General features: G+C 43.1%; 2 protein-coding genes and 1 long non-coding RNA gene across 3 annotated transcripts in view; all 3 read left to right on the forward strand.

The window, feature by feature from the left end:
- Positions 1 to 4,632: 4,632 nt before the first annotated feature.
- LOC121232952 lies at positions 4,633 to 10,846 on the forward strand. Its single transcript, XM_041121508.1, has 3 exons — positions 4,633 to 7,627; positions 8,150 to 8,346; positions 9,716 to 10,846. Exon 1 carries the CDS (start codon positions 4,840 to 4,842, stop codon positions 6,358 to 6,360), a length of 1,521 nt encoding a protein of 506 aa, XP_040977442.1. The 5' UTR covers positions 4,633 to 4,839; the 3' UTR covers positions 6,361 to 7,627; positions 8,150 to 8,346; positions 9,716 to 10,846.
- A 2,089-nt stretch (positions 10,847 to 12,935) lies between these two features.
- Positions 12,936 to 26,079, forward strand: part of LOC121232944 (transportin-1-like) — a 101,525-nt gene continuing 88,381 nt past the window's right edge. Inside the window, 3 exon segments of the mRNA XM_041121460.1 lie at positions 12,936 to 13,048; positions 21,633 to 21,746; positions 25,652 to 25,727. Of these exon segments, the coding sequence (XP_040977394.1) occupies positions 13,040 to 13,048; positions 21,633 to 21,746; positions 25,652 to 25,727 (199 nt within the window). The 5' untranslated portion in view covers positions 12,936 to 13,039.
- Positions 22,407 to 24,266, forward strand: LOC121232976. Its single transcript, XR_005931782.1, has 2 exons — positions 22,407 to 23,209; positions 24,072 to 24,266. It is a non-coding gene; the product is annotated as an uncharacterized LOC121232976 (long non-coding RNA).

A 26,079-nucleotide genomic window follows, 5' to 3' on the forward strand; every position in this document is an offset into this window, starting at 1 on the left:
GCATCGCAGGTGCTGTTCTGCTTTTGAAACACAACTCGAAAAAGGAATAAGTTGAGCAATTGTACCTTTTGGGATTGTTACTGGTGGGTAGGGGGTTGAAACCAGCGCGCAAATTTGACCTGTAAAATCAGCATCAATAACTCCTACATGCACAATTAGCCCATTTAACGTGCTACTTGATCTTCCCAGTAGCAATGCACTCAGTCCTCGTCCTATAGGACCCTTTGCATCAAGAGGGACATTAATGATGTCTTTTGTGACTATAGTTATTGTGTCGGCGGTGGATACATCCAACCCTGCTGAGCCAGCTGTTGCGGCTGAATAATTGTTCGCAGAAGGGAGTTGGCCGGCTGCCGGGAGGGGATTTGTTGTCCTCGCGCGCCCTCTCGCGCTCTTCTTGTGGTTTCCCTGTAGTGGCTGCTCATTAATATGAAATTTGGAACGACATTGTTTTGCAAAATGTCCTGGTTTTCCGCATCTGTTGCAATTAATCCCCGGTGAGATGTTCACCGGTTGTTTACCTGCTATTTGTTTTGTTTAGACAAGCTGCCTTTATGTGCCCTTCTCTGTCACACCCAAAGCAGTTCCCTGAATTTTTCATATTCATAACAGTAGCTAGGGCGGCCACTTGTGCTGCCGTCTGGACGGCCACCTTATGTTCCACTGTCCCAACTTTAGAGCATGCGGCCACCATGTTGGGAATAGAAGGATCTCCTGGTAAAGCCTGTATTATCTTTTGACAGTCCTCATTAGCATTATCTTTTGCTAGCTGTTTGCACAGCATTTGTCTTAACACCTCATCTTCTACCTGTTTTTCGAGTGCGGCAGATATTTTTTCTACAAACTAAAAAAGGGTTCTCTGGGGTCTTGGTGGATAGCAATGTATTTTTGTTTCGGAGCTGCTAGTTCCATGGTTCGCTTTAATGCCGTAATTCCTATATGCTGTGCCTGTTCGAGAACAATCGGAGGCCATGTAGCCTGCAATTGAGGGTTATTAAACGGCCCTTCACCAAGCAAAGCATCCTCTGCAAGGCCAAGCCTCGGGTCACCCTGTGGCAGTCACAAATTATTCTGCGCTGCTGTGCGTGCCATCTGCCTCCAAGTAGATTGAAACACTTGCAACTGCACGGGCTGAAACAGCACTTGTGCGAGATGTATAATGTCATATGGACACAGCAGATCTGTGCTGATTATTTGAATAAGTTGCATCACCTCAGGAGAATTGATTCCAAATTTTTGTGCTTTATTCTGCAAATCCTGCACCACTTTCCAGCCAATTGGATTGTGCTCATCGTGCTGGTTTGTGCCTGCAGCAGCTTTGAAAACAGGAAATGTACCAGGAGCCTCTGCTGTTACGTTTAGAGGCTTCGAACATGCTGGCATTGGAGAGCACGGGCTGAGGTGTTCAACTAGATCCCAGTTGCCAGCTTCGGCAGCATATTTCCTAACTCCCTCCCAAAATTGAACAGGAGATCTTGGGACTACAGTTACTGTGGATCGAGGGAGAGTCCATGGCAGGGCTTTTAACACTATGGTTTTATCTGTAACATGCAGACCTTGCATAGCGGCAGTTAAAGCTTCTTCTCCCTCACTGTTATTGTTGTTCTCACTTTTCGGCTCTGTGTTATTCGCCGGATTCGCCGTATATTCCTCCTCGGGGGGGGGCCGATGGGGTCACCCCTTCTGCTGCTGCACCACTGGATGGGGAGGGCCCCTCATTGCCCTGTAAAATATTTAATGGCGGAGGAGAAGAAGGTGGACGAGGACATGATCTGCTTTTGCCCGTGAGGGGTTTCCTGCCTGCTACTGCTGATGCTGCGGCATCGGCTTCATTTGTTTCTTGGCCACAATCTTTCCCCTTCCTAACACTTTCTGGTTTTTCATCTTTCTTTTGCTCATCATTCGCCTCACATTCTAATTTCCATTCCTTCAGGGTCTTGCTTAATAGATGCCATGTAATCGCCAACTCACATACCTCTTTTTGTTCTGTAGAGATTTCCTCCAATATTTTCAGTCCTATGGCTTGCCATGCACTCACACTGAATGCAGTAACTGTTGTGGCTTCAAAGCCGTGCATCTTACTCCATATCAAAATCTTTTTCAGGTTTTGTTCAGGGATTTTAACCCCTTTTCTTTTTAATAGGGCCTTCCAGGTAGACAAAATTGTCTCCTCTTCTTTTGTTAATTGCTGCCCCATTCTAACAGTTTAGTCCCCAGTGGCTCACCTTTTTAGGTGTCGAAGTTCAGGTCCGGACCAAGCAGACTCCCTCTGCTCTCAGCTTCACCAGGCTCCATCTCCGCAGCTCTCCCCGCTGCCACAATAGTTCTCAGCAGCTCTCCCCGCTGCCACAATACTTCTCACTAGTACCAAAATATGTTTTCTAAATGATCACTTTGCACGATCGGGGGTCACCATTTGTCGCAGTAGAGATGGACACGACAAACATCAGACTGTGCAAAAATGGCAAAATGGCCACTTTATTGTTCTAACAAGCTTTTTTATAACTTTCTTCAGAGTATGTGTTCATATATGATTGGTTTAGTTAGTAACTAACAATTCATGATTGGGTAACAGTTTTAGCTGCGGATTCGTCAAGACGGTTCTTCTTATCATCTTTCCCAGGACTTTCCAGACTCTCAAGGATACACCACAAGCTGCTCAAGGTCACGCTGCTCACGCACCGTCAGGCATTCGGCAGATTTGCTACATTCCCCGACAGAACCGGGCAAGAGCAACAATGACTCAAACCAGGCTGGTGTTGGCGCTCAACAATCAAATTATATGGGACCTGAGGATGATGCAAATGGTATGGAAGAAGGGTTGGAGATTGTATTGGGTCTGGCTGGGATGGAGTTAACTTTCCCCATAGCAGCCCTCATAGTGCTGTGCTTTGTATTTGTAGCTAGAAAGGTGTTGATAACACACCAGAGTTTTGGCTGCTGCTGAGCAGTGCTCCCACAGCATCAAGGCTGTCTCTCCAAAGCCCCCCACCCCCAAAGGCCAGCAGGCTGGGGATGGGCAAGAGGTTGGGAGGGGACAGACCCAGGACAGCTGACCCAAACTGACCAAAGGTGTATTCCATACCATATGACCTTGTGCTCAGCAATAAAAGCTAAGAGAAGGGGGGGGGGGGGCCTTCATTATTAAGGTGTTTGTCTTCTGGAGCAACTGATATAGAGAACGAACTGCTTATTGCTTAATGATTGTCTCTCTCTAACTTTACATACCAAGGACTGGTGTTTGTCAAGGATTAAGCCTGTCAGAGACTGGTACTTGGGAATGATGAGCAAGAAGGAACCATGAGCGATCACAAAACTTAATTAAATGTTTGATGAATTTACAATCTTGTTGAGAAGGCACAAGCAGAGGCCTTGCTTGAATAGATAGGGCCGGAAAAGATAAGAACTCCTGCCTTTGTTCTCGTCCTTGTAGATCATTTAGCTTAAACTAGCCATATGGTTCTATACCACTAATGAAAACTTAGATAATAAGAGCACTAACAAGCACTGATGTATCAAAACATGTAAAGGACCATACTGCGCAGAATCACCTGAGGAGGGTCAAGTAGTGGACAAGTGAGGAAGACTATGGAAGACCACCAGAGGACTCCTGAAGACCACCAGAGACCTTCAATGCACCTGCGTAAAGGACATTTGCATATGCTAATAGTTTCCCAGAAAACTAATGAATATGTATAACATTTCTCAGAAATCTAGTGAATATGTATGTAGAACCTGTACTTAACCTGCACAATTAGGCCCGACGGTGTGCACGATAGGTGGAGCGATCCCCCGTGCATCCAGCACTGCCAATAAAGAAAACCTACTCAATAGTTAATCAAACTATTGTGCTAGTTTCTTTGAATCAATCTGGCACCCCAGATGGGACCTGTTCTGCTCGGCTGCAGGACCTGCTGAGAACAGGACTCCCTAGGGTACCCCCGGGATTTCCCAGAGGGACTCCTCGCGTCAATCGGATCACTGCGGGAGCAGACAAGGACACCATCTAAAGGAGTAAAGGTATTCTTTATTCTTTTATGTTTATTTTATTTTTGGGACCAGTCATTTGTAAAACTATCCATAAGTCATAAGACAAAAGTAAAATTATGCAGGATGGTGTATACCAGGTAGCTAGCCCCCTTGGTATACATTTGGTGTGGTATATGTTTGGGTGCTTTTGTTTCGGTACACTCTGTATGCTTTTGTACACTTTGTGTGCTTTAGGTTTGGTACCCACTCGTGCTTTTGTTTATGTTTTGAATTTGATTTTGACGTTTTTGGTTACTGAATGTGGTAAACGGCTATTGGAACTGAATTACGGATATCGTTTGCGGATTTTGGTCTTTGGATTGCAAATTGAAACGACATAAGACAATTAAAACTGCGGATTGAATGTTTAAGTAAATGAGACGCAGCTCAGCTGCGGAGCGTGTGTGGAGTTCTGATCCGCAGTTTCATAACTCTGCAAGGGGTACGGCCGGAGACGAACGAAGTGTGACTCCCTGATGATTTGGAACTTGAATTTATATGTTAGCGTTGTAATTGTAAGTTTGAGTTTGATTATCTTAATCATTTTGTGGTGTTGGTGTAAGAAAGTCCCTATATGGTGCATCATATAAATGTGGGTATTTGAATGGTGTCTTTTACATCCAGGAAATGACTGTATGCCCTCATATGTCCTGGAATGCATGTGGTGCAAAGAGAGGTTGCAAATAGATTGTGGAGGGGATATTGAATGCCCTGAGTGTCAGGTTTGAACTCCCTGGGACAAGAGGGAACGGGCTACGTATACAGTTGAGATTGTTTGTGGTTGGAAAGGTAAAAATCTAAACGAGTAATATGGGAGGTAAACAAAGTGGTGGAATATTGAAAAAGAGCCCCTTAGGCTGTATTTTGGATCACTGGAAGGAGATAGGGGGACCGCCAGGTGGAAGCGTGGATAAGAAAACTTTAATAAAATATTGCAATCAGTGGTGGCCATTATATAAGTTAGACGGTGATGAAAAATGGCCCTTTAATGGGACATTGAATTATAACACTTTGTTACAATTGATGTTGTTTTTGAGACGAGAAGGAAAATGGGATGAGGTGATGTATGCAGATATGTTTTTCACTTTAAGAAATCATTCAGAATGGCAGAAAGAATGTGGTATTAATTTGGCCCCACAAGATCCTCTTGTGTTAGCAATGGAAAAGGAGCAGAAAAGGACTACAGGGAAGATGAAGAGATGTTGTTCGGCATGTAGTATAGGACAAAGATGTGTAAAATTAAAGGAAACTGAGGAAAGAATAGAAGATTTTGTTTTTTCACCACCCTTACTACCTCCAACACCCGTAGAAGGTAATTTTACTGATGATACAGGTGCGAAAGAACCTGATGAAGGTACGAGCACGAGAGATTTAGGTTTTACTCCTATTACAGCTCGCACACGGAGTAAGGTTGGTCCAATAATCCAGGCTCCCTTAAGACAGGCAGTAGGAGCTACCGGTCCTACGAGGATTAAATTGCCATTTACGATGAATGATTTAGATTCATGGAGGGAAATGGTAAAAGGATATCGGGATGATCCTGAGGGAGTTGCTAAAAGATTTGAGTTAATCGTTAAAAATCAAGATCCAGATTGGAGAGATATTGATTTGATGTTAGATGCCTTAACTGAAACTGAAAAGCGATTAATAATAAAGACTGCTCGGACTCAGGTCCAAATTCAAATAACTGCTGGGGTTTTACCCGGTATGGTAGATAATCACGTACTGAGAACAGACCCCAATTGGGACCCTAATGATGACAGTGATTACCGATTGTTGAAAAAATATCAAGAATGGATAAAGATTGGTATTGAAAATGCGATACCGAAAGCAGTTAATTGGTCAAGTCTGTATGCAGTAAAACAAGGTCAGACTGAAACTCCCACAGAGTTTCTTGATCGGTTAAGAGCAGCTATGCGGAAATTTACTACCTTAGATCCCTTATCTGAAGTAGGAAAACAACAGTTAGTCTCTTTGTTTCTAGGACAATCTTCAGAAGATATAAGGCGAAAGCTTCAGAAACTGAAAGAGCCTGAGATAAGGGACTTAGAGAAGTTGATAGAGGAAGCTTGGAGAACATATTGGAACAGAGAGGGGGATGAGAGACGAAAATTGGGAAAAGCTATTGCTGCAGCTACTGTAGCTGCGCTGGGAAAGCAGGACAACTCCCTTTGTGGGAGGGGTTGGGGAACTGGAAGGAGGGGAGGCTCACGCCAGCCCCTAAGATCGGATCAATGTGCTTATTGTAAAGAAATAGGCCATTGGAAAGGACAATGTCCTAAGCTAAGTGGAGCACGAGCTGTTGTAGCCGATGTTACCTCTGGTCAATGAGGGGGACCGGGGGAATCCACCCTAGCGGATCCACTGGTTAAAGTTAAGCTAGGGAAAATAGAACGAGAGGTGGATTTTCTTGTAGATACGGGAGCATCCTATTCAGTGTTAAATCAAAGGTTGATACCGGAGGATGAAGAGTTTGTGACTGTAGTGGGAGCTACTGGCCAGCAGAAAAAGGCTTATTTCCTAAAACCACTTAAATATAAATTGGGTAAACAAATAGGAATACATAAATTTCTGTATTTGCCTGGATCTCCAAAATCCTTGTTAGGCCGTGATTTGCTAGAACAATTGGAAGCAGAAATTGTTTCTGAAAAAGGAAAAATGGAATTAAAAGTCAAGGAAGACCAGCTAATTAACATTTTAAGCTTGGCATTAATACAAGCTGAACCAAAATTTGAAGTACCTCCAGAAATTGTTGATCAAGTATATTCTGGAGTCTGGGCCTCTGAGGTTCCAGGAAAGGCTAAAAATGCAGCCCCTATAGTAATTAAGCTGAGACCAGGAGAAGAACCTGTCAAAGTTAAGCAATATCCCCTGAAATTAGATGATAGGAAGGGGATCAAGGAGATAATTGACAAGTTTCTACAATATGGAATATTGATTGAGTGTGAATCAGAATATAATACACCTATACTACCAATTAAAAAGGCAGACGGGAAAAGCTATAGGTTGGTCCAAGATCTGAGAGCCATAAATAAGATTACTGAAGATATACATCCAGTAGTTGCAAATCCATATACTTTGTTAACAAAACTAAAAGATAACCAAGTTTAGTTTACCGTGCTGGATTTGAAGGATGCCTTCTTCTGCCTGACCTTAGCCGCAGAAAGTCAGAATTTGTTTGCTTTTGAATGGGAGAATCCTGAGTCCAGAAGAAGAACTCAGCTAACATGGACAGTATTACCTCAAGGCTTTAAGAATAGCCCCACTATCTTTGGAAATCAATTGGCGAAAGAGCTTGAAACTTGAGTACCTCCAGACAATGAAGGAATCTTGTTACAATATGTGGATGATCTCTTAATAGCTACTGAAACCAGGGAAAGTTGTATTCGATGGACTGTGAATCTTCTTAATTTTTGGGGTTTAAGTGGATATTGAGTCTCTCAACAGAAAGCCCAGCTGGTTCGACAGCGTGTGACCTACCTGGGACTTGAAATCTCGGGAGGACAACAGGAGCTTGGGACCGAGCGAAAAGAAGCCATTTGCCGAACCCCGGAGCCCCAAACGATAAAAGAGCTGCGGACCTTTCTGGGAATGACAGGTTGGTGTCGCCTTTGGATATATAATTACGGATTATTGGTAAAGCCATTATATGAATTGATAAAGAGAGACCAGTCAAAAATAACTTGGACTGGAGAAGCACGAAACGCATTTAAGCAGCTCAAATGAGAACTAATGAGAGCTCCTGCTCTGGGACTGCCGGATGTTTCAAAACCATTTTGGCTGTTTTCTCATGAGAGACAAGGAATAGCTTTGGGAGTACTAGCACAAAGACTTGGTCCCTATAAACGAGCAGTAGCTTATTTCTCCAAACAACTGGACAAGGTGAGCAAAGGATGGCCTGGCTGTCTTCGAGCTGTTGCAGCAGTTGTTATCAATATTCAAGAGGCCCGAAAGTTTACCATGGGACAGAAAATAACGGTGTTAGTCTCCCATACAGTTTCAGTGGTTTTGGAACAAAAAGGAAGCCGTTTGCTCTCGCCCCAGAGATTCTTAAAGTACCAAGCAGTGTTAGTAGAACAAGATGATGTAGAAATTGTAGTTACTAACATTGTCAATCCAGCCTCTTTTCTTAGTGGAACTTTGGATGAACCAGTGACACATGACTGCATAGAAACAGTAGAAGCTATATATTCCAGTCGACCAGACCTCAAAGAAGAACCTCTGGAGGATGCTGAAAACTCCTGGTATACCGACGGGAGTAGTTTTATAAAACAGGGACAACGTAAAGCAGGATACGCAATCACAACCATCCAACAGGTAATTGAATCTAAGTCATTGCCTTCCGGAACTTCAGCCCAAAAGGTGGAGATAATTGCCCTTACCCGAGCATTGGAATTGGCAAAAGGGAAAAAGATAAACATTTGGACAGATTCTAAATATGCATTTGGAGTAGTTCACGCTCACGGTGCAATTTGGAAGGAACGAGGATTGCTAACTGCTCAAGGAAAGCAAATAAAACATGCAGAAGAAATCTTAAAACTATTAGAAGCCGTGAAGCAACCAGAAAAGGTAGCTATCATGCATTGTCAAGGACACCAGAAAGGAAACACAGATTCAGAAATTGGAAATCAACTAGCAGATTATGAGGCTAGGCGGGTGGTGGAAGAAGTGGAAGCAGAGACATTATCCTTAATACCAGATGGTAAAATCCAAACTGTAAGTACAAATCAGAAACCAAATTATTCGAAGGAAGACCTAAAATTAATTGAAGATCTGGATGGTAAAGTAGAGTCAGATGGATGGGTTCATTTAGCAGATAATCGTATAGTAATACCATCCAATTTAATATGGACAACAGTTTTAACTGAACATAATAAAGACGCATTGGGGAGCGGATGCCCTATACAAAAACTTAAATCAGAAATTAATAGGACGCAATCTGTATACAATGGTGAAACAAATATCTCAACAGTGTGAAATTTGTTTACGTAATAACCCTAATGTGGCGAATAAAGTAAAGTTGGGGATAATTGGCAAAGGAAATTATCCAGGACAACAGTGGCAAATTGATTTTTCGGAACTCCCAAGAAAAGGGGGGTACCGATACTTGTTAGTCATGACTGACACATTTTCAGGCTGGCCAGAGGCTTTCCCCTGCCGAACAAACAAAGCAAGAGAAGTAACTAAGATGTTGTTGAATGAAATCATTCCTCGTTTCGGAATTCCAGCAACAATATCTTCCGATCGAGGTTCTCATTTTTGTGCCAAAGTAGTACAGCAGGTGATCCAAACTTTAAGGATAGACTGGCAGTTACATACCCCATATAGACCTCAAGCAAGTGGGCAAGTTGAAAAGATGAATCATTTAATTAAGCAATAGATAGCAAAAATTGGTCAAAAGACTAATCTAACTTGGCCCCGATCTCTTCCCCTGGCATTGCTCAGAATGAGAGTGAAACCAAAAACAAAGGAAAATTTAAGTCCCTTTGAAATATTGTATGGGAGACCATATCAATTTCAATTTACAGGAGATTTAACCCAACTGGGTGCAGGGTATTTGTGTGACTACATGGTATCCCTCCAGAAACAGTTGGAAAATATAAATAAACAAGTTTTAGGAACCAGGGCTAGAGGGTTAGATCAACCAATCCATCCCTTTAAACCGGGTGATTATGTATATGTAAAGATTTTTTCAGGACAACCTCTGGAGGAGAAATGGGACGGACCCTATCAAGTGTTGCTGACGACCTTCACTGCCATTAAGATCAAGGAACAGCCGGCCTGGATTCACTATTCAAGAGTAAAGAGAGCACCTGAGAGGCCATGGACAGTCATCCCTACAGGACCCACGGGTCTGTGATTCTCCAGATCATGATGATAACAGAGTTATTACTCAGTTCAAATGAAGCTCGATGGAACTTGAACTCACATTTTTCCTTGACACAAAATGTTTCCCAAATCCTGAACAGAACTGACTGTTGGATATGTACTCACATGCCAGAACATGGGGGAAAAGGAATCTCGCTAATTGGTATTCCGATACCAAGAAATCACTCCTGGACTGATCTTTGGGAAAGCACCACATGGTATACTGACAATGACGAAGTCCAGAAGTTAGAAATAACTAGTCCTGAGGCCCAGGAGCCTTACTGTATGTGTGTACAGAGATGTAATCTACCTAGAGGACTTGGAAAAATTGACTGTGTTAATGGGACGTATGTAGGAAATCATACAGTTTGTAACAAAACTATAGATATTGGAACTTCAACTTCTGTTAATACTACAGCATGGCCAGTGCTGGAAGGAAAAGGATGGTACTGGCTATGCAATGACACTGCCCGGAAAGTTTTACCAAAGAATTGGATGGGAACATGTACTTTGGGAGCAGTGGTTCCGAATATGACTATACACAGTTCTCCACCAAAAGGATGGGTGCGAACACACTTTCGAAAGATTAGACGAGATGTTGAGAATCCTTTAGTAAGAAGGCCTACTGCCTTTCATAGTTTTGTCCGATGGTTACTCCCATGGTTGGGAGTGAGTTAGAAAAAGCCATAGTTAACATTTCGGCAGTAATAGAAAACCTTGAGAATAGAACAATTGATGCAATAAGAGCCCAACAATTAGAAATATCCAGTTTATCTCAAATTGTACAACAAAATAGAATGGCATTAGATCTATTACTGACCTCTCAGGGTGGAGTATGCACAGTTATAAATACGAGTTGTTGCATGTATATAGATCAAAGTGGAAGAATCTCCACCGACTTACAAGAAATTTGGAAACAGACCAAAATACTACATGAGATAACAAAGGATGACCTCTGTCGTGGTTTCAGCCCAGCCGGTAACAAAGGACCACGCAGCCGCTCGCTCACTCCTCCCGCCCCCTCCGGTGGGATAGGGGAGAGACGGAGGAGAGAAAAGAAAAAAAACTGGAACCTCGAGGGTTGAGATAAGGGCAGTTTACTGGGACAACGCAAAAAAAGTTACAACAACAACGACGGTACTAATGAAAGAGTATACAGAAAAGAGTGATGCACAGTGCAACTGCTCACCACCCGGGACCCGACGCTCCACCACTTCCCCCATCGAAAGTCGAGAGAGAGAGAGCGCCCTCCCCCGGCCCGCTCCCCATTTATATACTGGGCATGATGTCACATGGTATGGAATAGCTCCTTGGCTAGTTCAGGTCAGCTGCCCCGGCTATGCCCCCCCACCTCCCAGGTTCCTGTAAAAATTAACTCTATCCCAGCTGAACCCAGGACACCTCTCATGGGGATTTAAAGAATTGTGGGACAAACTAACATCCTGGCTGCCAAATTTCGGGTGGCTAAAGCAAATTTTTATTATGGTTATAATTTTAATGACTTTAGGAATGATGGTCTGCATTATGCTTAAGTGTTTTGTGTGGTGTTGTCAGAGCACGGTAGGAAATTACGAAAGTTGGAAACGAAATAAAATCAGACATCAAGTAGAAGTCGAAAAATACTTTACACGGTCTCTCGGAAGTAGTGGAATCCTATAGTTGCAAAAGAATTTGCAAAGGTTTAAAGAAAAGGGGGGATTGATATAGAGAACGAACTGCTTATTGCTTAATGATTGTCTCTCTCTAACTTTACATACCAAGGACTGGTGTTTGTCAAGGATTAAGCCTGTCAGAGACTGGTACTTGGGAATGATGAGCAAGAAGGAACCATGAGCGATCACAAAACTTAATTAAATGTTTGATGAATTTACAATCTTGTTGAGAAGGCACAAGCAGAGGCCTTGCTTGAATAGATAGGGCCGGAAAAGATAAGAACTCCTGCCTTTGTTCTCGTCCTTGTAGATCATTTAGCTTAAACTAGCCATATGGTTCTATACCACTAATGAAAACTTAGATAATAAGAGCACTAACAAGCACTGATGTATCAAAACATGTAAAGGACCATACTGCGCAGAATCACCTGAGGAGGGTCAAGTAGTGGACAAGTGAGGAAGACTATGGAAGACCACCAGAGGACTCCTGAAGACCACCAGAGACCTTCAATGCACCTGCGTAAAGGACATTTGCATATGCTAATAGTTTCCCAGAAAACTAATGAATATGTATAACATTTCTCAGAAATCTAGTGAATATGTATGTAGAACCTGTACTTAACCTGCACAATTAGGCCCGACGGTGTGCACGATAGGTGGAGCGATCCCCCGTGCATCCAGCACTGCCAATAAAGAAAACCTACTCAATAGTTAATCAAACTATTGTGCTAGTTTCTTTGAATCAACATGTGTGTCAACCAGCTGCTGCAGAGCCCCTGCAGCTCACTGTCATCGCACCCCTTTTGTGGGGGGTGCGGGGAGAGGAGCCCAGCCTGGGGAGCCAGGCGGTGCCCCAAGGGAAGGGCACCTGCGAGGGGCCCATTTGTGCCGGTAGGTCTGATGGACAGGTACTGCTGAGGAGGTAAGAGAGCTCCTTATGGGTAGGTATGTGCTGCCCGAGGGGTTGGTGGCCCTTCACACTAGTGCATCTTTGAGGGAGGCCGTGGTGGGTTGGGAGAAAGGGGACTGTGTGTGGGTGCCCCTGAGGGGGAAAAATGTCCGCCCCGCCCCGTCCCCAGGCAGGAGGCAGTGCCCGAGCGCGAGGCCTCTGTGCATGTGTCTCCAGCAGCGAGCCGTGCGGGAAGCAGGGGGCCGGCAGGGAGAAGCGGCCCTGTGCACGGGAGCCCGGGAGAGGCCGAGGGCGGGGGCCGGGGCTGAGAGGCTAGGTGGGGCCGGGCGGCCATTTCACTGCCGTCTCTATCACACCCGAGGCCACGGATCCCAGACGAGGCCGCCGTTGCCAGGGTGACCGGCCAGTGGCGCCCCCGCCCTCCTCCGCGCGCCGAGCCCCGCCCCGTCCAATCGGAGGGGTGGTGGCAGCGGAGCGAGGTTCCCTTTGTTCAGCCATTTCAGTACGGAGTACGGGTACGGAGCTGTGGAGGGAGAGGACGGGCTGCTCCCTTGCCACTCCTCTGCCGTCGGGTTCTGGGATGGTGTGGGTAGGTGTTCGGGCTGTGAGGGGCGGGCTGGGATGTCCTATCTCCAGCAGCTGCTGCCAGCCTGCGGATTGAGGCAGGGCCAGGCCGGGTGGGCAGCCAGCCAGCCGCGAGCCCGGCTGCCGTTAGGGGTTTTCGCGCCGCCGCTGGGAGGGGAGCCGTGCGGGCTCGGCCGTGTGCTGCCCTTTCCTCTCCTGCTGTCGCTGCGGGCTCTGCCGCCTCGTGCCGGTGGATGGATCAATGGATGGATGGGGGGATGGGGTGGCCGCGGCCTGAGGGGCGTCCGGGGCCTGAGGGATCGCGGTCGGAGGACTGGGCACCCCCCCCCCCCCCCCAGTTCCCTCGGATCCTCCCGATGCTACAGCTGGTGCCGTTCCCGCAGCCGGGCCGCAAACTCTGCCGTTGCAGCGAGCCGGAAAGTGAAAGTCGCCTCGGGAATATAAGAAAGTGGCCCTATTTCCTCCCTGTTTTCTGGGGTGTGTAGGGTCCCTGCTGTCCAGATCTGGCTAGGTGGGTTTTCTTTAATTTGTTTTTCTAAGAGACATTCGAGAGCAGTGAAATCCCGTGTTTGTCTTGTACTTTTGTTTGTTTGCTTGCTTGGGGAGGTTGTTAATTTAGGCGCTCAATGGAAATAGCCGATGGAACTTGTAAAGCCTTTGTGGGGTGACTATACAAAGGGCCGAAACGCTTTTTGGGTTGGTATAAATGGCTTGCTCAGTCTTCGAGCTCTTTATCTCCTTGCTGTGAAGATAACAATTCCCCTCCCTTGAATTTATGCTCAGGACCTAAGAGATCCTCCTACTGTGAGGCTTGTTCTGCTATGCACTCTGGCCACCACAGGTTCATAACTTGTTTGCTTGCCTTCTTGCATGTTTAAGTAGTCCTTGATGTGGTATTTGAATACTTCACAGATATTGTTCAATCCTTACAACACTCATTGAACAAAAAGTTAACTTGTGTCCCTTCAGTACGTGAGCAATTAAACAGGAAAAATAATTGCATGCCCAAGATCATACAAGGAGCCTTTGGTAGAATTGGAAACAACCTATATTTCTAATCCAGAGTCTCAGTTATGTTTAAAAATGACAGTATATTGTCTGTTTCTAAAAGTCCTCGCTTTGCATCTGCTGTGTGAACTGTAGTTATTTTTGAGTTATATGCGAGAGGACAGAGGAAAGCTGCCCACAACTGGGAAGAATAGTTTCTATATGATCAGAATTACTTTAGAATGCATTTCTTCAAAATATCTAGCTAGCTTATACTCAAAGCAGTATGATACAAAGGGATAACTATGATCCTGCAAAAACAGGGTTAAAAAGCAGTTTACTTTCTGTCTTAAAGGAGGAAGCTCTGGTTAGAATTAATATTGACTAAGGACCATGTTTACCATTGTATATAGGCAGTGATACAGACTTCAGTGACTTCCAAAATGGATATAGATGTAAGCACAGCTGCTAAATTGAGCTAAGCATGCCTTGTGGCAGGAAGGTAAAAACAACATTAATGATGGATTTATGAATGTAGGCTTTTATTGGATTATCTGACATACATTTTTCTAGTATATTTATTTAGATTCCAGTTTAGGAGTGCTTGTATGCAGATATTCAAGAGAACAGATATATGTGCTTAATTTTAGGTTCATGGTGTAAATTGGAGCAACCACAGGGATAATCAGGTGATAGGTATGCACAGAGCTGTCCAGCGGACTGGCAGAGCTGGAGTAGAGTTTAATTCAATCAAGTTTCCTTCCTACTCCTGCTTCGGGCACACAAAGATGCTGTAGCTACAAAGGAGGGTGGCATAAGGCCAAGTATAATTCTCCTTCATCAAAGCTGATATTCAGAATCTGTACAGTTTAAAGATCAGGGCTGAAATCAATACTGAGATTTTATTTTTTAAATGTTTCATTGATGGAGAAGAGAACTCCTTTTGTAGACTCAGTGTTGTCACTGTCGTAAAAATTTGGATTACAGGTTTGTGAAACTTATGCACTGATCAATGCATTATGTCAATGGAGTTGTGCCAGTGATATGCAACAGGGGGGAGGATTTTTATTTGCTTTGTTTTTGAAAAGGCTAGGACTTCTTTTTCCATTATTTTCATGTCTTAATTATGTTCCAACTTTGATTAGTTTTGATCACAGAAATTAATTTTACCAGTTAATTCAGTTCCAGATTCTATGAACATTTAAATACATTTAACAGTAGTATGTTTTGATCACCTATTCCACTTCTTTAAACTGTTTAATAGTATTGATTTGGATAGCTTGGATAGGTTTTCTATATCTTTTGATAGATTTCATATCTATATGATAGTTGAAAAAAAAATGTATTTCTAATATGCAGAAGCTATTGGGGCCCAAGATCAGGGCTGCAATTCATACCAAAATTTTCTTTTTAAAATATTTCAATGGTAGATATATACTTGTATAGGCCCAGTGATGTTGGGTTTATGTATGTGATCTATCATATACATGATAAATCAGTGTCCATAATAATCTGTTTATGCATGTACATATGGATGCCATGGATTGTGGCATCTTTTAATGATATAGAAATAAACTTCCAAACATCACTTTTAGCCTCCAGAAGGTTTTCCTTTCCAAACCAGACTCCAGAGTGTAATTTAAACAATTAAAAAAATTCACTGATAATTTCCTGTATACTGAATGCTTTTGAAATTTTGAGTTTGTGTATATACGTGGGTTGTTTTTAATGAGTAAAATCTGAGATAAGGCCTAAAGTCAAACAAAATTAATGTGTAAAGAAAACTTATGTTTTTTAAGCCTTGAGTATAGAATATAAACTTTCTGTTAAATTATTCCCCTATTAAATAATTTAATTTTATATAGCATTTTCTACAAGCCATTGTGAAATCCCTTAAACATTCCAAATGTGCTGCTTATGAAGAACCTGCCATTAAGGGCATTGATTTAAGTAATTGATCAATGCTAAATATAAAAGCAGAGGAAAAGGCAAGACAAAATGTTTTTGGCAGAGAATAGAAAATAGATAGTAGGTGAGTAGGTACAAAGATGCAAGAAAATTGTTACTCTATTAGAACCCAAAAAGGAAATACTTGTGGAAATGATGGTGAGGTAGCACAGAGCAGGGGTTTCCAAACCTAGTTAGTGGGTATATGATCATCACTGATAACTTCTGGCATCCAGGGTCACATGTTTTTCTAACCACACAAAACCAGAGCCTCATCTATGGCTCTTCTCCTCCTGGCTTTCCTACTGCATGTTCCTGTCTTCCAAGCTAGGATTGCAGTCCAATGCTCACACTCACCTTCCCCATCCATTCATGTACCCGCAGAAGTTTAATTTTGCACTTCAGCCACATCCTTTCCCCTGCACACATGTAAATCCTGAATCTTCACTTCTAGCAAGTACAAAGTGGAACCTCAGCTTCCCCTGTGCACATACCATCACCCTAATCCTGGTCTTCCTACTTCTCCATGTCTTGGTCCTCTTCCTATATCCTGAACCAGAAGTGCAGGTCTGCCTGGGGGCAGCAGAGCTTTTCATTATTGTTGGATGCAGGTGGTGGCTGCAGTAGTTCCTAACTGTGTTTACAGAGGCTTTACAGGACCTAGTAGGCAGTTATTCTGCTGCCTGTGTAAGAGCAGTGAGAGCCAGGAGCTGTGGCTCAGTTCAGCATTGAGCATATCACAAAAGCACGAGTGGTATGTGCACTACAGTTTGGCCACCTCTCTTATAGAGAAACAAAGAAAGTCAGTAGCAGACAAGTGTGGAGAGACAAGAGTCTAATTCTCATTGGAGAATAAAAAGCACAGGTCTGCTTTTAAAACCAAATAAGCTAAATCAATGCAAAAGTCCAAATAGATGCCTGTATTTCAGTCTGTTTTACATAGTTGAGCTTGAGTCCATTCCTTAACAAACAAACAAACAAAACCCAACCAACCAACCAAAAACCCAAAACCAAACAAAACCCAAACAAACCATAAGCCAGCCTTAAATTTAAATAAATTGTTTCACACTGGATTTTGCAAATTGATGTATAGGCAAGTTTAAGCTAAATTGGTATAACTTTCTTGTGCAGTCAAGCCCTGAGCTATGTGTTTGGAAATCAGGAGGGACTCACCTACATTACACCTAATGGAGTGCAGTGAAGTGGAGTTGGCATAAGAGGTGAAAGCTTCAGTTGTTGAATCAGGTCCATAAGTAGTTAAAAACAAAGAAGATCAGGTTTGAATGGACCTTTTGAACAAATGGTAACCAATTGCATTAACAAGAATGCTAGAATCATGTAATTGCGAAACTAGTCAGCACTAGGTTGAAAACACTGGAGTCTGAAGTGGAGATGCTTTTGGAGCCCCATGGAAAAGGAATTAAAGTAGAGAAACAGAGGAAATTATTTGATTTAAAAAAAAAATCTATGGTTGTTTCATGTTTCTCTAACACAGAAATGTATACACTAGTGCAAGTATGTGTTTGTGTATCACATCTTCAGATATCTGCTTATCTTAAAAACTTTTAACCTTTGATATGTAAAAATCCAGTTGGTCATTTGGTCACATTAACAAACATCTTCAGACAGCATCCTTTCCAAAATCCTCCTCTCTGTAGAAGACTTTCTATAGTCTTTCTCTGTTTCTTGACTAAAAACTGTGTAATGCACTGTAATTTCACACAATGTTTTGTGTCTGGAGAATACACTATTACAGTTGTTCTCTGAGCCAATGAGTACTTCTAATATATTTTACAATTTATGATGATAATATATCTTTCAGTTTAGCAAGGAAGCATATTTTAGGTTAGGCACTGTACATTCTAGTGATTCTCTTAATTTCTCAGTGATCACACAGAATCAAAATAGAAAACAAAAATTAAATAAAGCACAATTGGCAGTATTTTCACAGCTTCCTTCATTTGGAGTGTACATTTCAAGGTGTGCTTTATTTTGTTTGCTACTTACATTTGTAATCCTTTAAAATGTGCATTGGAAAAGATGATACTGATAAGGGAATTTTATGAGGCAGAGGTGAATCTTGCATGTAACCACCACAGAGTTCAGTCTCTCTTTCATTAATAGTTGTACAATGTGTTTGAAAGATGAGATAGGTTTCTTTTTAGATAAGAAAAAAAGTAATATAATATATGAAGCTGCATGCTTTAATATTTTCCCATTTTAGAATATGGACTTTTATATCTGCGCATGAGATTGAGAATCAGCAGTGTGGTGGGTTGATCCTGGCTGGATGCCAGGTGCCCACCAAAGCTGCTCTATCACTCCTCCTCTTCAGCTGGACAGGGGAGAGAAAATAAAATAAAGGGCTCATTGATCGAGATAAGGACAGGGAGAGATCACTCAACCAATTACCATCGTGGGCAAAACAGACTCGACTTAGGGAGAATTAACTTAATTTATTGCCAATCAAGCCAGAGTAGGGTAATGAGAAATAAAACCAAATCTTAAAACACTTTCCCCCCACCCCTCCCTTCTTCCGAGGCACAGCTTCACTCCCAGATTCTCTACCTACCCCCCCAGCGGCACAGGGGGACGGGGAATGGGGGTTATGGTCAGTTCATCACACGTTGTCTCTGCTGCTTCATCTTCTTCAGGGGCAGGACTCCTCACGCTCTTCCCCTGCTCCAGGGTGGGGTCCCTCCCATGGGAGACAGTCCTCCATGAACTTCTCCAATGTGGGTCCTTCCCACAGGCTGCAGTTCTTCACAAACTGCTCCAGCATGGGTCCTTTCCACAGCGTGCAGTCCTTCAGGAGCACACTGCTCCAGCGTGGGTCCCCCACGGGGTCACAAGTCCTGCCAGAAAACCTGCTCCAACGTGGGCTTCTCTCTCCACGGGTCCGCAGGTCCTGCCAGGAGCCTGCTCCAGCACAGGCTTCCCATGGGGTCACAGCCTCCTTCGGGCACCCACCTGCTCTGGCGTGGGGTCCTCCACGGGCTGCAGGTGGATATCTGCTCCACCATGGACCTCCATGGGCTGCAGGGGGACAGCCTGCCTCACCATGGTCTTCACCACAGGCTGCAGGGGAATCTCTGCTCTGGTGCCTGGAGCACCTCCTCCCCCTCCTTCTTCACTGACCTTGGTGTCTGCAGGGTTGTTTCTCTTACATGTTCTCACTTCTCTCTCCGGCTGCAGTTTCTGTGCCTGACACAACTTTTTTTCCCTTCTTAAATATGTTATCAGAGGTACTACCACTATCGCTGATTGGGTTGGCCTTGGCCAGTGGTGGGTCCGTCTTGGAGCCGGCTGGTGCTGGGTCTATTGGACATAGGGGAAGCTTCGAGCAGCTTCTCACAGAAGCCCCCCGGAGCCCCTCCTGCTACCAAAACCTTGTCACACAAACCCAATACAAGCAGACACTGAGATTACTGCCATTGTTTTGTTTCTTTTATGCTAGGTAACAGGGCTAATGGAGCATAGTGAGGCTTTGATAACCTCAGCTCCGCTGGGGTGGAACTCTTCTTGTTTTTAAAAAATAAACAAATAAAATAAGAGAGCAGAGGCTGCCTTTTGAGGATCTTCTTGTAGGTCTTGCTTTAGATAAGCATATTTCAGGATGTTTCTAAATTCAGAAGTAATACAGAGTTAATTGGACATAAGGATGATTTAAAACCTTCTTTACCACACATTTCTTGAAGCTTTGGAGAAAGAATACACCCTTGAAAACAAATAACTATCCTAAATTATCTGAGGTCATACAAGTTGAGTTTATACTATGACAGAAATTTTAAAAGTTGGCCTGTGAGTTATTAGTAATTTGAGTTGCTATTTTCACTAGAACCAAATATATCTACCTGTAGGGAAAACAATAATAGAAAATAACATTTATCAATTTGGCAGCAGTAAGAATTAATTTATATTTTTTCATGCAGTTTTCTTGATGCTCTTGTTTTATCAAAGGTAATAGCAGAAATCATAATGAAGTGTTAGAATTGAGAGATTTGGTGATAAAGTGATAAATAAGGAGGTGAGGTGTTAATTTCAGAAGTTACCCAGTATAGAAGAATTTGATATCTGTGATAAAACATTACATCTGTCAGAAGAAATTCTAGAAAAGATGCTATAGTATATGCTTTTGAGCTCTGGAACATCCCTTGTGGCATCTTCTGTGGAGATTACAAGAGATATCTCAAGTTCAGAGGAAATTCAACAAAGTGGTCTTATACTGTATAATGTTTTCATTGCAATTTAATCCTTGGGTCCTCCAGAAGATTATGTTAATTTAAAATAATAAAATTCATAACACTGTTGTCACAGTATTGTATTGATGGAATTACTGCAGCCTTGCATCTAGGAAGACCTGAATGAAGGCAAGCATTTGTATCTTTTTTTTTTTTTTTTTTTTTTTTTACTTGAGTGAAGCTTAGCTGTCCTGTCTACACTTTCTACACTTTAGGTAAGTGTATATTAGGGAAATCTGATTATTATACAGATGTCCTTTGAGATTATGCTAATTTAGTCATAAGTAAGTGTGGGACTGAACTCTGCTTTCCTCAGTTAGACTTTGAAGTTCAATTTTGAAATTGTGAAGACATACTTATACTTAGTGTTGGTCTTATCCATGCTGAGCAACTTTCATAGAATCATTTAAGTTGGAAAAGACCCTTAAGATCATCTAGTCCAACCGTAAACCTAACACTGCCAAATCCCCCACTAAACCTTGTCCCTAAGTGCCACATCTACACGTCTTTTAAATACCTCCAGGGATGGTGACACAACCACTTCCCTGGGCAGCCTGTTCCAGTGCTTGACAACCCTTTTGGTGAAGATTTTTTTCCCAAAATCGTTGTAGGTCCCTTCCAACTGAACTATTCTATATACACAAAATTTGCTAATTTTGAGCTGAGATTTCCTCTGATATATTTTGAGGCTAAGGATAAGATACACTAGGTATTCAAAGTAGTTTCTTTTGAGTTTCTTTCCCCCCTTCTTGTGTAGTTGGTCCTATTCCTCTTTACACGTGAAATTGAGAACTTATGAAATCTATCCAGCATTAAAACAAATCACGTACAAGTAAAGCAGACGGCAAAGCAGGTACCACATTCCTAACTCCTGGATCTGCATTCGCATCCCCGCTTTTCCGTGGGGCGACAGCCTCCTAGCTCGCTGCCAGGCGCTGCGCAGCCGTCCCGAGGAGGCTGGGCTGGAACTCCGCTTCGCCCCTCGCCTGTCAGGGCTGCTGGAGCTTTCTCTCTGTTTTCGGGGGGGGGGGGAACGACTGTGGAGGAGGCGCCCTGTTTTCCGCCGCCCGGGATTGAGGGGCTCCTGTTTTGTCGCCCCCAGGTTCCTGACGGTGTGGGACGCACTGGGGAAAGGCTGACGGCGGGCCGGCGGGCCCGAGGCGGCTGGGGCGGGCGGAGGCGTGCCCGGCGCTAGGACCCAGGAAGACGTGAGGCGGCTCTTAGGGCCAGATTGCAAATTCGCCGTGACTCAGTGTGCTTGGTGCAGTGGCAAAAGCAGGTCAGTGCTGTCCGTCTGTGGGGCTCGGGCTCGGCGCCGTGCAGCTACCTTGCTTCCTCCCCCCCCCCCCCCCCCCCCCCCGGCCTGGGGCCTGTTGCGCCGCTAACCGCGGCCGCTTGTTTGGTGTTTTTCAGCAAGCCAAGATGGAGTATGAGTGGAAGCCCGACGAACAGGGGCTTCAGCAGATCCTGCAGCTGCTCAAGGAGTCCCAGTCCCCGGACACCACCACGCAGAGAGCCGTGCAACAAGTATCCTTGGTCGAGGCCTACGTCGCGCGTGCGGGTGGGGCAGGCAGAGCGGGGCCGGGGGGGCGCTGGGTGGGGGCACTGCGGCCGCAGGCCGGCGCTGCGGCAGGCGGCGGCGGCCGCGGCCGGGCCTGCCCGGGGAACCGCCGCAGCGAGCGCTGTGGGCCGAGCCTCCGCCGGAGCGGGTGGCCGTGGCGCGGCGTTTGAACCGCCGAGGAGGCCTGTGGGCCGCGGGGCTGCCTTCCCCCGCTGGGAGCCTGGGCACCTGTTGCAAGCCTGGAGCCAAGGTTCGTTTTTTTCTTTTTAAAGCTCTGGCTCTGGTGTGGCTGCTTCGGTATCTGCTGCTTTCCCAGGTTACCCCGCGCTGGGCCGCTGCCAGCGTCTAGCACTCAGCCGCGGGGAATCTCGCCGAGAGGGCTGCGGGGGGGGGGCGGGGCCACTGCCCGCCGGGCTGAGTTGGCGGTGCGGCGCGGGGTACCCGTCGCCCCTGCGGCAAAGCAGGGGCTTCCTAAACTAATCCGGTGCTGGGATTCAAGGCAAAAGCTGTCCCTGGTGGGAGGAGTGTCCCTGGTGGGAGGAGTGTCCCTGGTGGGAGGAGTGTCCCTGGTGGGAGGAGTGTCCCTGGTGGGAGGAGTGTCCCTGGTGGGAGGAGTGTCCCTGGTGGGAGGAGTGTCCCTGGTGGAGCCGCTGCCTGCATGCTCTCGTTGGCCTGCTGGCTCTGATACTGTATTTTGCTACGTTGTGAGGATGTTTCTGCTTGCCTAGAATTCTGAGCCTAAAATGCTGCTCGTTACGCTGTTTACATTTCACGAGAAAGGGGAAATCTACCGTATGTGGCTTCTTGTGCAGCTTTGCAGTGCGTTTTGTGTTGGTGTTGTGGATTGTTGGTTTGTTGTTTGGGTGTTGTGTTGTGTGTCCCCCCCAAATCTCTCTTGATCGTGGAAGTGATGAAATAGCAAGGTTTTAAGGAACAAAGATTGAGAGAGGAAAATTTTACATTAAGATTAATAGAAGTATAAGTCTTGAAAAATAAAGCTCTCCTCTATTGTCTCCTACTCCTTGAGCTAACTATATAAGTGCTTTAAAATATCTAGAAGTCCTGAAAGGATATCCTCCTATGAAGTTTATGAGTTTATCATCTTGATCCCTTTTTATTTAAGGCATTTGCTTGAAGGTCTTCACAGAAAGCAACAGAATTCATTTATGTAGGTAAGAACAAAAAATTTTATTATATATATGTTATTTTAGGAGTTTAGCTTGGAGACAAATTTTCTTGAATTCTAGGCTTTCCTAACAGATGTGGTCAAGCTTTGGAAGGCTTCTGTTCTTATCTGAAAGGTGAAGGTAGTTTTCATCTTGTTCCTGCAGCTATGTTTCATATTCTTATGATGCTATTGCTTCCTTTGAAAAATACTATACAGAAGTGGCTAAGTGAAGTGTTCTGATAATGCCCCAAACTTAAACAGGTACTGCTCTTTAGTATTTCAAATGCAAGTGTTTATAGTAACAGTATTTATAGTGTAGCTTTAATGTAAAATTACATTTTAAAGCTCTGCTTCAAATAACTTAATGACATCTGGTTTGTTTTTTGAAAAACAGTGGTGTATGTGTAGGATGGGCAATATAGGCGTTGCTGTCTGTCTTGAAGATGAGTAGAAATTTACTGAACGAAAGTGCTGTTAACTGATGTTTGAAATTCTTAAATGGTAGTGGTAACTCCCTGCTGTGCTGAAATACCTGTGCTTTCTAGGAGGTCCTCATATGTTGACCTGTAAAGGTTATATAAGTGGCACATTTTTACCATTGTATTATCAGTTTGGGAAAATGTTCTAATACAACTTGACAGGCCATGTCCTATAATTTAAAAAAAAAAAAAGTGTCCTTTGAGACTGTTTCCACTAAAATTTGTGATGGCTGTTGTGTTGTGGAATGCTACTTAGTAGCATGTCTAAGTAGGATGGTGATTAATTGTTTCAAATTTAAAGTACTTCCAGTCCATAACTTTTTAAATAAAACTATCAGTGTGTTGATTCTCTCATGCTCTTTATGACACAGTTTTGGCATATTTAGGTGTTTAGAACTCAAGTGTAATAAAGTGAGGAGCACAGGTTAGCCGAAACCCTTTGTTTGTTAACAAACAAAAGTTATGAATTGGTAAGGCTTTCAAACATTTTTCAAATGAAGATATAGATGTTTCTTGGAGTAAAAAAGAAAAAGTTAAAGTGGGTGAAGAAATTGATAAGAAAATATGGCCTATAAGCTATTCCTTGATTCTTAGACCTATTGGGTGTGTTCTAATTAATTTTCTATTTAATACTGTTCTTTCAGTTCTTTCTGCTTGCTGCTGCTTCTTATTTGAGCCATTGGAATTCACAGTTGTTAGTAATGTTCGACTGACTGTTTTGGTGATTATGTTTCTGAAGCTTGGAGAAGAAGAAAAAAATTTCAAAATGTGCTACCCTACTTCTTGGCTGTTCCTGAAAGAGCTCTTTGGCATGGCACCTTTAACAACAATCTTTGGATGTGTGTTTCTTCATTTCTAGGGGCCATGTAGAATGTTCTGTGTTATTTTTCACTTGCTGTGACCATTCTTCTGTTTACATTTCATCTCCTGTGTGTTTCACAGCTTGTGGCTGTGATAAGTACATTTTATTCTCTTATTAAGTGGAAAGAGGGCAGGTTTCTCTAGCAAAGTTACTACTTGATGCAAGCAGCCTAAATATCTAAAAATGAAGTTTCTTAAGTTTGTGATTGAGACACTAGCTGTTGCTTATTGGAAGGGCCATCAGTGTCCTAACACAGATACTAAACCTTAGCCAAATGTGACTTTGAATATTTAGAGATTTAGCTATACAGCAAGTAAAGTAAATGCTTATGAAGCAAATAATCTTACTTCTTCTAAAATTATTTTTGTTAAATGTCTTGATTGTTTGCCATACTGATGATATCTAGTAGGTTTAGTAACTTAAGCATGTAGTGTCTTCTTTATGACTTAAAATATTGTTGAGTGTAATACTAATTTAATACCAGGGTGTGAGCACAGTATACAGGGAGAATGCCAGATCACTGTTCTAGCCAAGCAGTGGCAGAATACTTAGAAATTTGAGGCAGAAGTAATGACAAATTTTAGAAAAACTACATACTTTCTAGATGTTCAGAAACATAATCATTCTTCCTGCAGTTTCCCCAGGGACATAGTGAAGAGGCTGGTATTGCTAGTAAGATACTTATTCAGAAAGGTGTCACTCTAGAAAATCGGTTTGTGTACAGAAAGAGGGTTTTTTTTGTTTGTTTGGTTTTTTTGAGACCATGGATAAGCATGAACTTCTTGGTACAAATATCTGGGCATTTACAATTAAACAGATTCTCACTGTTGAAAGCTCAGGCTGTGGCTAGTTAGCATCATAAAGTATAGGACTAATATTAAAGTGAGTAGCTTATTAAAATCATAATAGGTGTTGTATTTTAATGCTGAAATGCTTTTATTTATTGTGGAGAAAAAAAAAGATGTATTATGGGATTGTGTCTCTGGATTCCTTAGGTTTGGCTGGCTTCTACGTGTAAATATTGAAGTCTACAACTGTACAGAGGAAGGTGGGGGGGGGGTTGGTTTGGTTTTGGGGGGGGTTGTTTTTTTGTTTTGTTTTAAAAATATTTTTAAGGATCTATTAATTTCTGTGTCTGTCTCCTGGATTCTTTTTTCAGATTTCAACATAACTAAAAGCTACTGCTTCAGTATAAAAATTATAGAAACTGTTTTCAGATTGTTCATACTCTGTATGTTGTGAGCTTATAGTCACAGCTGTTTGAAATGATGCAGTAGTACATAACTCAATAATCATAGTATCCAGAAAGCTATAAATGCTGCGTGTGAAGATTCAAATTTCCTTAACAGTTTCTCTCTTCAGAAACTAGAACAACTCAATCAGTATCCAGATTTCAACAACTACCTGATTTTTGTTCTTACGAAGTTGAAGTCTGAAGGTAAGTTCTTGAGATATTGACTGTTTTATTCTATTTTTTCTTTTTTAAAAATATATTTTATTTAGCTTGAAAGAAATAGGAAGCTGATTTCTACAGTCAGTTTGCTAGTTGGCTGATCTCCATAGTCATGTAGAACTCTTCTTATCCTTTCAGGAGTCTTTGTGGAAAAAGATCTGATAACATGTTGGTGCTTGTAGTTTCAGTCTTGGAATAGATTCCATTCTAAATGTCCTATGAAATCTTCCCAGAAATGTGGGAGCATCATACTTCTGTCAGACTATAGTGAAATTGTGGAATAACTTTGTACTTCATGGTGATGAATCATGACTATACACATAAAATGGGTTGCTAA

Source organism: Aquila chrysaetos, assembly GCF_900496995.4.
Source record: "Aquila chrysaetos chrysaetos chromosome W unlocalized genomic scaffold, bAquChr1.4 W_unloc_2, whole genome shotgun sequence".
NCBI lineage: Eukaryota > Metazoa > Chordata > Aves > Accipitriformes > Accipitridae > Aquila > Aquila chrysaetos.